At 54.6% G+C, this 10,235-nt stretch overlaps 2 protein-coding genes across 2 annotated transcripts in view; one reads left to right on the plus strand and one right to left on the minus strand.

Annotated features, from left to right (window-relative positions):
* Positions 1 to 2,678: 2,678 nt before the first annotated feature.
* Positions 2,679 to 4,213, minus strand: MONBRDRAFT_37197 (uncharacterized protein; the record flags this gene model as incomplete). The annotated part of the gene is made up of 1 exon (XM_001746159.1): positions 2,679 to 4,213. The coding sequence occupies exon 1, from the start codon at positions 4,083 to 4,085 to the stop codon at positions 2,679 to 2,681; it is 1,407 nt and encodes a 468-aa protein (XP_001746211.1). The 5' UTR covers positions 4,086 to 4,213.
* Positions 4,214 to 5,147: 934 nt separating this feature from the next.
* Positions 5,148 to 10,235, plus strand: part of MONBRDRAFT_8492 (uncharacterized protein) — a gene marked incomplete at both ends in the record, with an annotated part of 5,972 nt that continues 884 nt past the window's right edge. The window contains 8 exons of the mRNA XM_001746012.1: positions 5,148 to 5,164; positions 6,453 to 6,591; positions 6,865 to 7,081; positions 8,541 to 8,713; positions 8,841 to 9,011; positions 9,105 to 9,252; positions 9,465 to 9,763; positions 10,048 to 10,193. Of these exons, the coding sequence (XP_001746064.1) occupies positions 5,148 to 5,164; positions 6,453 to 6,591; positions 6,865 to 7,081; positions 8,541 to 8,713; positions 8,841 to 9,011; positions 9,105 to 9,252; positions 9,465 to 9,763; positions 10,048 to 10,193 (1,310 nt within the window). The remainder of the gene's footprint in view (positions 5,165 to 6,452; positions 6,592 to 6,864; positions 7,082 to 8,540; positions 8,714 to 8,840; positions 9,012 to 9,104; positions 9,253 to 9,464; positions 9,764 to 10,047; positions 10,194 to 10,235) is intronic.

Below are 10,235 nucleotides of genomic sequence, written 5' to 3' on the forward strand. Positions count from 1 at the left end.
GACCAGGTGCGATGCGCTGCCAAACGAATACAGCAGGACGGAAACAAAAACACATCAAGAAAAGAAATGGAAACAACGTAAAGTGACAAGAAGTGATAGAAGAGCTCCGATCAAAGAGGAAAGCAAGAAAGCGACAGGAAAGACACGAAACAGGGCAGAACCTTGGGTTATGTAGCAGGGAAACAGAGCATCGAGTGTGTTTTGGTTTGTGTGCTGTATGCACGGGTGGACGACGCATGGACGACGCATGGGTGGCACGATCTGGAAACGCCAGGGATGGCTCAGGCACAGCGGGCGAGCGGGCGAGCGAGCGCGCGGGTAATGATGGGTGTGTGTGATGGCGATGGTGATGATGATAATGGGGATTGGAGGTGAACAAGAACGGATGGAGGACGCGGGAGCAGGCTGAGGTCACAACGGCAGAGATGCCACAATGGAGACAGGACAGCCTAGAGACGGGGATGCACGCGGCGAGGCTGCCAAAAGCATGCGCGCCCGGTTCACGCCAATACGGCACACACGAAATAACAAGGGAGGGAGCAGGAGAGGGGTGTGCCAGCAGTCTTCTGGGTGCTTGTGATGTGGCAGCCAGCCTTTGCTTGTGTGGGTTTACATGGTTGAGGATGTGTGTTTGTGTGTAAGAGCTGCAGGGAGGGCGATGATGCCGTGCAAATACAAAATGATTGATCCAGAGATGCACAACACTCACCGCCACCACCACTGCCGCCGCCGCCGCCGCCACACGAGCAAACGCGAGCGACACAAGAGAGAAACAGAGAGAGAGAGAGAGAGAGAGAGAGAGAGAGACGATCAAAAGAGAGAGCCGAGGTGTGTTGTTGTTACCTGCAAGAGGAAAATACCAACCACCGGCCCCAAGACATCGTAGGGACACACACACACACACACACATTATTGCCGCAGCATCATCCATCACCATCAGCTTAGGTATTGTGTGGTGGTGTGTGTGGCTACACTCAAACCCCACAAGCGGGCATGTGTGTGTGTGTGGCAAAGATCAAAGGTATTGTGTGGAAAGACAGATGACAGGTGTGGGCTGGGGCATTTGGGGGTGGAAGGGCTTCTCAATGGGGTGAAAGAGGGGATGTGCGTGCAACAAAAGGTTGGCTCAAAACCCAAGAAGTGTGTGATGGTGGGTTTGGGGTATTGATGTCTTTCTCTTTCGGTGTCTTCTTCTTTCCTCATCTTGGGTGCGAAGATGAGGTCACACCCCTTTTGGACCTGAGCGGCTGCCATCCGCTGCTGCTGAACCCGCCCCTTCCTTTGCGCTCACCCTTTTATGTTTTTATCTTTCCTCTGGCGTGCCCTTGCCTCGCCCAGCTGTTGCCTTGAACGTGCTTTGACATGGATGAATGAGGCCACAATTCTGGTTGGTCTGGTTGAAGAAGACTGACTGGCCGTGAAATCAGATCCTGGATTTGACACAAAGTGTGGCGACTGATGCACTTGGGCCAAAGCAGTTCTGTTGGGAGTAGTCGGCACGAGCTCGACACATTGGGGGCGCGAATGAGCAGCCAGGACATGATCCATGTCATCAGTGCCTATACAGCAGAACGTGGCGTATGACTTGCGTTGTACACGATCGGCGGACACAGCACCAACACACCAGAACAAGAGAGAGAATGTACACCCATCAAGGTTGAATGGTTGGAATGATGACTGGCGCACAATCAAAAAAGGAAGACTGCGTGCGCTTGGGACCAGCAAGGGCGGGCATGCGGCGAGTCTCTCACCTCGAGATGTGACTTGTGAGGGCCTTGCGGGTCGGAGGCTGGCGAGTGGGACCGTTGGGGCAGGAAGGCGGTGCCGCGACCGACGAGATTCGCACGCATTGGTGCGTACATTGAGCGATGTCCCAACAGGTCTTGACGCCGTTTCGCGACAGCCAGCATCGCAGATGTACATGCATCAGCATCGGCAAGCTTTCGCACACGTAGCACTTGTTTCATACACGTTGCTCCAACGCGTATGGAAATAAATTCTTGCCGTTTGGTAGCACCGTGGGATGGCCGGTATAATGACACTTGGTAGTGTATTCTGCACGATGCGTTGACGTGTGCGTATGTGCGCAGGGTGTTACGCACTTTCGTCATGGCCTAACAGGAAGGACTCGACCAAAAGTAGCGATTGTGTCAAGTCAGCAACTGAACCACGGGGAGGCACGTGTGTGCCATCTGAAAGGAATGACGCCCTTGCAATTTGCCAGGCAGGCAGGGAACTGGAGAAAATGTGGCTGCTTTCACAAACAAGCGGACCATTGAGCAGGCAGAAGAGGAAGGATAAGGACAGTGTTTCGATTTCAGCCGCGGGTACACGGGCACATGTCTGGTAAATCACATCAAGAAAACGTCCTGAAGAATAAAAGGTTCGAAGCTGTCGCAGTTGAAGCTTTTAGCTTTACAGTTAGCACGGCACACTCTCAAAACCAATCAAAATTCATCATCCTCATGATACAGAGGGTTAGTTGATAAGAAAAAGAAAAACATAAAAAAAAGAAGGGGGGGTCATCGGCGTCATGGGCTTGGCGAGCACCACGTTCGCACGGGTTCGGAGTCGATTATGGTACGTTAAAAATAAACATCAAAAGACAAGAGCGGAGACGCCATCTCGTAAGACTTGCAACCAGAGAGCGAGATGAAGAGGGTCTGGCCTGTATATGTTCACAGCAGGCTAGAGCGGATGCCACCCGTCAGACGGGCAACACGCACACCCATGGTTGCGCGGCGATTCGCAACGGGATCAGCTGGTTGATTGTCAGAGGGAACGGGGGTCGAGGTGGAACCCGCCTGAAGCGTTGATCGCATCGAGGTTGAAAGGCTGGCCATCTGCGCGAGCGTCATCCATTCGCGCAGACTGTGCGCATTCGAAGTCTTGGATGTCTCGGGTGGACTGGCCGGGCGTGAGGGAGAGGCCGATGAAGTGGGCGTATCCTGGGAGGCTCGCTTCAAGCACGGGCGCAACACAGCCACCGCCGAAGACCCATAGGGCTTATCCTCGGCTACGGTACCAGCAGACACGCTCATGAGCTGGGCCAGTGTCGAGGATTCCGGCCAGCTGCCAAGCGATTCGGCCGGGGCTGGGGATTGACTCGAGGCGGAAGAAAGGTCCATGGACATGAGACGGTTGTTGTTCAGACTCGGATCCAGTTCATCAGGGTTGGACATGGCGACCGTGGCCGTGTGCGTCTGGTCCAGGCGGTGAAACTGAATATTCTGGTCAGTGGAGTCAGTTTGAGTCGGCTCGAGGTCGGTATCCTCATCTGCCTCGTCATGAGAGATTAACGCCTGCAGTTGGGTCGAGGTTGCTTCGCGCAAGCACTGCACCGAAGCACGCTTGAGCGTGGTACGCCCACATGCCTGCGGAGCGCGCTTGGAGTGGGACCGCGCGATGGGACTGAGAAGAGCAGGGTTGGACGTGGCTCGGGGGCAAAGAAAGCGTGGCACAGGGAGCCCCGATTGAGAGGACTTGGCATCAAATGCCTCCGGCTCATCCTCATCGCTGCTCTCTGCTGTCGGGTGGCGGTTTTGCAAGCGTTGACGCCGAGCTGCGACTCGCACACGGATACGCCGCACATTGGCGACAATCGAATCGGGTTGGTTGGAGACGTCCTCGCCTTCTGTCTCATCATCTGACTTGAGCCCGTGTTTCACGGGGGAGCGGCGGCCATTTCGCATGGTGGTGGGAAACGGGAAAGGTGTTTGCAGTGTGCTGGACGAGAGCGGCTCGTCGGGTGTCTCTGGCTCGGAGCAGCTATCATCTTGCAAGTCCAACATGGCTCGGCGCTCCTGGTCGTGGGCGAGAAGCAAGGGCGAGGGACCTTGTGGGGAGGCCAACATACCAGACAAATCGGCAGGCGACTGCTGCGATTGTTGAGAAAGCTTGTGATGAGTTGTACGCGCGACGTGGCTGCGCGCCATCCGCGCCGGATGCAGGAGCCGCTTGGGGGAGGCCGAGGGTGAGGCGGCTACATCCGAGCCGTTCTCCTCCTCCTCCGACCCTTTGCGCGAGCTGCCAGCTGAGGTGGAGGCCGAGTTGAGAATCTTGGTGGCTGCCCATGGATTCATCATGCTGTTCGGTGCCACGGCAGGCCAACCGCTGACCCAAATCCAAACAATATCAAACCAAAAGGAAAGACAGCAAGCCGAAGAGGCCCGTTGTTCACAAACTGACGGCGACGCAGCAGACGCGCCTTGTCGTGAACGGAAGAAGGGGACAAGGGGCCACCAAGAGTGGCAGCGGCAGCAAAACCCGACACGGGCAAAAGGGGGCCCACCAGACCAAAGCGCAGGTGGTCCAAGGAACAAACTCGTTGGGAACCAAGACACAATGAAGGGTGAAGCGATAGAGTGCGGCACCTGGAAGAATAACTTGAAAAAAAAATGCGCCGAGTCGTCAGGTGCGTCGAGCTCGCACCAAGCCAAGGCACTCTAGCGTTTAAAAAGGGGAAACACGGAGAGGAGGGGATAGGGTGGATTGTTACTAGCGACCAAAAGGAACGTATGACAGCAGGACGCCAGTGTGGTGAACGTTTTCTTTTAGTCATGTGGGTATGGGTGTGGGACCGATTGAGGCCAAACAACGGTGTGGTTGTGTCTTGCATTTGCAGTTGGTGGTGGTGCAGGTTGGGGCCAACTGCAACATGTAGTTTTGAGTGTGGAAACGTAAGAGCCTGAATAACAACCACTCCCCAACTTTTTTGGGAGCAGAGTTGGGTTGAGACCCAAATTCTCCGGGCCCCCCAACTATGTTCTGGGCTCAAACCCAAAAACGAGTGTGTGCTTTTTGCTTTCTTTTTTGGTGGATCGAGTCAAGTTGGGGCTGTGAGGCAAGGCATTTCGGCCGCAAACGGCAACGCAATGGACAACTTCACCCCCGCTTCCGGCCTCATGTGTCCCAAACACATGCTTGGGTTAAAACAAGAGCGGCCTTTCTCTGATAGAAATGTCCCAACCCACCTTTAGAGTTGCTACTTGGTCAAAGAGATTCACAAGTTGACTGACCAGCCAACAACTCGTGGAGTTGGTTGCATTACCCCATCGAGAAGCGCGAAGCCCTCCTCGAAAAGGAGGTCAATTGTGGCTGATGATGATACAACTGGCAAAGCGTTGTTCAGGAAGTGATCTGCCCAAATGTCCTCGATTTTGAGGTAACGTTTGTGGGTCATGGGCTCGAGGTTTCAGGGTGAGGACAAGATAAGTCAGAGGCTAAGACATACCCTGTGCGTGAGAGGCCTGTTGTCGTTTTTGGCTTGGCCCATCCATCTGATCCCCCATCTCACCTGCTGTTTTGAGTAGCTGTTCTTTACTTCTGGTTACAACGTATGTTCTTCTTCATGTGTTCCGCTGTCAGCTCCCAAGCATCCCGAGATGTTGGAGTTGCGCCGTCACGGCGGCGACTTCTTGCGTACATCCGGCAAAATGTTCAACATTACACTCGTGAAGCTTTGAGGCTCAAATCCCCTTCCCGATGCCCTACGAGGTTAACCCAAACCAGCTTCGTGTCTCTCTCTCTCTCTTTCTCTCTCTCTCTCTCTCTCCCTCTCTCTCAAACTCTCTCTCTCTCTCTCAAACTCTCTCCTCTCTCTCTCTCTCTCTCTCTCAAACTCTCTCAAACTCTCTCAAACTCTCTCTCTCTCAAACTCTCTCAAACTCTCATGTCGTTGGGGTGCTCTGATGCTCCTGAAGAAAAGGTCAACAGCAAGAAAAAGTCCGGGTTCAACTGATCTGCCCATGGCGCCTTCTTGTTGAGCGTTGCTGGTTTGCGCCCTCCGAAGAGACAAGGGAAAGAACACAGGACACACACACACACACACACAAGGTTTTCTAGGGGGCAGACACGTTCATGATTGCTTGGAATTCCATGCCCACGTCGATCCAAAGCCTGGGTTCACGCAACGTTGCCTGCTCCTCGATGCCCTCATCGCCTGGTAGACACACACTGCATTCAAATCCGAAGAAACGTTGCGGACCTTACCACACCCCCTCTTGGCATTGTCGTATGGGTCAGTCTCCACTCTTGGTGGGGCTCAAGAGAAAGTTTAACGTGTGGCAGTCTCTCTCAATATCCTCGAAAGTCCCGCTCTGTCTCTCAAACAGCCTCATCTCTCTCGATCCCTAACTCTCAAATACTGTCCCTCTCAAACTCCCTCAAACTCTCTCAAACTCTCTCAATCTCTCTCAATCTCTCTCAATCTCTCTCAAACTCTCTCAAACTCTCTCAAACTCTCTCAATCTCTCTCAAACTCTCTCAATCTCTCTCAAACTCTCTCAATCTCTCTCAATCTCTCTCAATCTCTCTCAATCTCTCTCAATCTCCCTCAAACTCCCTCAAACTCCCTCAAACTCTCTCAATCTCTCTCAATCTCTCTCTTTCTCGTCTTTGTTGTTTGCTTGCTCGTTTTCTCTCTCTCTCTCACCCACTCTCTCTCTTTTCAGCATCTCTGTGGCCAATCGCTTCACGCCGTCCTCGCCGTGTTTTCGGGTCGCTGGCCCTGGCATCGGTGACCGCTACCCCGCCTGTGGCAGTGTGCATTCTTTACTCAGCTGTTACAAGGTGCACGGCCAGACCAATAGTGTGAGTGGCATGTAACGTGCAATGTCCTTGGTCATTTTCTGATGTGCCGCCTCGACCCGGGCCATTCAGTTTGCGTTGGTGGCCAGACCTGCCGTCTCGAGGTACCCTCGTCCACGACGGGGCAGGCCCTGTTCCTCTTCTGCTTGTTCCTCTTCTGCTTGTTCCTCTTCATCTCCTCCTCTTCCTCCTCGCTGCGTCTGTCCGTTTCCATCAATTGCTCTCCATCTCTTGCTTTTGCCTGTCGCCTTCCTGCCTCGCTCCCGTATACTTCAGGCTTCTGGCTCATGCATTATCTCGTCGCCCTCAGCCGGTGCTCCCTCGCACATCCCCTCGTTTGGAATCAAAAACCGTGCCTCTGTGCACCAAGGCGTGCAGAGCATCCTGCTGACCAAGCAACAGCGCCTCGTCGTGCATTCCGTGCTTGGCACCACAGCCCCACTCTGCGCGTCACGGTCACCGTCGCGTAGCTCGCTTGACTCTTATAGCGGAGGTAAACCCCGCGACATCATTCGGCCAGGATCCCCTGTCGTCAGACACACAAAACTCGCTCGCTCGCTCTTCTCTCCCTCCTCTCTGTCCCCTTGATCTTTGGTGCCGTTGGCATCCAACCATACTTCTTGACGTTGAGCATTCGTTGCTGTCGGAAGGTCACTGCCTTTGTGTCGTCGCTTCAAACATTACCGCGGCCTCGCCGTTGATGGGTGCTCAAGACATCGTTCCCATGCTCAAGTTGTTGTTCCCAGGCGTTTCTTTCTTTTTTGTGTGTGTGTGTGTCTCTCTCTCTCTCTCTTTCTCTCACTTTTACACACAAAACTGTTTTTTCTTCTTCTTCTTCTTCTTCTTCTTCTGTGTCTTCTCCTCTTTCTCTTTTGTTTCATCTGCTGCTCTTTTGGGTCTACATCTCTTTCTTTTGCTTTCCCACACGCAAACCTTCCACACAAACACACCATCCTTCATCAAATTTCTCGTGCATCTGTGTTTTGCGTGCGTGCGTGCGTGCGTGCGTGCGTGCGTGCGTGCGTGTATGTGTGATCACCTCGACCTCTCCGTCCCATTGGGCCACCGACGCGTCAAGCCCACATTCCCATGGCTGAAACGCAACCCGTGACTCTGTTTGTGACTGATGGGCCGAAGGGGCTGGTCACAAATTGTCAAGAATCACCTTTTGCGTCCCAACAACCTCCTCCTCAACGCTGTCGCGCCCCTCGACCGCCACGGCTTTTCTCTTTAATGTCCTGTCTCCCTTTTCTCAACGGATGGTTTCTCGGGGACCACTCGACGACGTCTGTTGCTTCTTGACCATCTCGCCCCCGCCGCTTGCTGGCTCACTTTCCCTGTTGCGTTTCCACTCTGAACCCTTCCGTTGCGATTCAAACACACCTCTCGCTGCCAATTTCGTATTTGTGCGCACCCTTGCTTCTCTTCTCGTTCCCCCCACTTGATCCCCTCCCTCTCGCATTCCATTTTTTGTGTATACGTGCCTTCTTCCTCCTCGCTGCCCAAGTACCTTAAACCAAACACCTTCCTTTTCACGAACGCATTCCGCCGCGTCCGGCGTCCGATAGATTTTCCATCAGTTTTGCCGACCATTTGAAGAGTCTTGTCTCAAGCTCGCAACAGATATACACACCCAGCCCTTCCCGACGTCCCCTTGCCCCTGGCCATTCTCTCCTCGATCTTTCATTTGTTCCTGCTCTCCGATCTAGCAACCTCGCCACGAGCCTGCCCCATCTCTGGCCTTCCGCCCCGCCCCATCCCCTCTTTCTCGACGCCACGTGGGGGACTCCCCTCCGAGACATGGTGGTTTGCCAGCGCCGGGCCTGGGCAGCGCCAGGCAATCCCACGCTGTCCTAGTCGGAAGCTGTATTCATCTTGGTTCAGACCAGCCACCATGCGTGTCACCAACGACAGCTGCAACGGGCCATCCCTCGCGACCTCCCTTCCCGGAGGGCGGCGAACTGCGCGCGCCGCGCGCCCCGGTGTAGATAGTCACAACGATGTATCCAATGGTACCGACGGCGAGGTTCACAAGAGTGAGAAGCACGATCACAGCCATGATGGGCACGTCATACCTCGCGATACCCCGCTTGATCACTCCAAATTCTCCCTCAACCTCGACAAGGTGAGCGACCCGGGCGTGCTCTTCTCTCGCACTGATGCCATCTTTGATGCCTTCTACCCGGCACACCGCCACCACTCATAATCAACTCATTCATCGCGTGACGATTGGTCGTCCTCTTCGGCCTCAGACCTGCCCGTTGCGTGAGCATCGCAAAGAGATGGACAAGGTCAATATATCGGTCCTCATTGCCGCCGCTCTCAAGTCAGCTCCCGAGGAGACTCTTTCGCTTGCAGAAATCTATGAGTTTGTCTACGTACACCGAAATTTGATGGACGAAGTAACCAACGGCGATACAGAGGTCGGCACTTCCGTGTCAACTTGCATGACCGTCCCAGATCACCTCGCTTTCCCCTCTGCTTGAATGCTCACAAGGGCCTTCCCTCTTTCTCAGCGATTGATTCGCAAGGCGCTGCGCCAAGGTGCCTTTGTCCTTTTCAAGGACAACCGATCAAGCCTGGCTGCCCTTTGGACGCTTAACGAACGCGCTTTGAACGACAGTCAACTAGCCGCCCTCAAAATCATTGAAGCCTGCTCTGACTGTACGTGATGCTCCGTTACCCCGCAGCTCCCGAGGCATTTGGCGTTGCCCTTTTTGTGGTTGCCGCCTGTTTGCCTATGTCTTGTGTGAGCACAGCGCTACACGTCTGTACACATGCCCCGTGTCCGTGTTGGTGGTGCCCGGCGCCATGCCCTACGTCTCAGGCCACTCATTCTTGTCACTTGCCATCACAATCATGTGCATGCACCCCAGACTCGGAATACTGGACCCGCGCACGCACTTCCCGATCAGCCACCGCTGCCATTGATCGGCTGCGCCAGCAGGAACAGTCCATCTTGAAAACCTCACGGCCGGTTGGCGTCGAGGCATTACGTGTGAGCCACAATCATGATGGCCAGGACTTGTTTGAGCGTTGTCGCTCTGAGATGCCCGACGTGGCCATCATGGCTCAATCCAGCCTGACTGTTAAGCCAACAGGCTACATTCATGTCTTTCAAATGAACCCTGAACAACAACGGGCCCTTGAAGATGCTGTGCTCCGCGCCCGACGCGTACGTTGTTTCTGAGGGACATGACCAATCAGACAAGAACCTGGTTATTCGCACGGCAGCCGAGCTGCCGTATCAGGCTAACGCGTAATCCTCACTCTGGATGGCCATGCCGCTGCGTTTGCTCTATAGGCATCAAAACCGTCCTCTGGCAAGCGATCATACGCTGCCTCCGCCCCCATCCACGGAAGTACACCAGTCAAACGCGCTCTGATCCGCCCACACGCCATGAAGGATTCGCGAGATGTACAGCCCACCCACGTCACTGAGGCTGGGCCCTTGTCAAGATCCGCGCCGGCCTCATCGCAAGTGGGTGGCACGACCAACCTACCGGCATCAATGATGGCCCCCATGCTGCCTGCCGCCTGGGGCATGCAACCCTGGCCACTAATGATGCCTATGATGGCCCCCATGCCAACGGGAGTGTTTCCAGGTACGGGCAAATCGTTCCAGCGCTGCCCCCCCCCCCCCCCCC

Source organism: Monosiga brevicollis, genomic scaffold (assembly GCF_000002865.3).
Source record: "Monosiga brevicollis MX1 MONBRscaffold_11 genomic scaffold, whole genome shotgun sequence".
Lineage (NCBI taxonomy): Eukaryota > Choanoflagellata > Craspedida > Salpingoecidae > Monosiga > Monosiga brevicollis.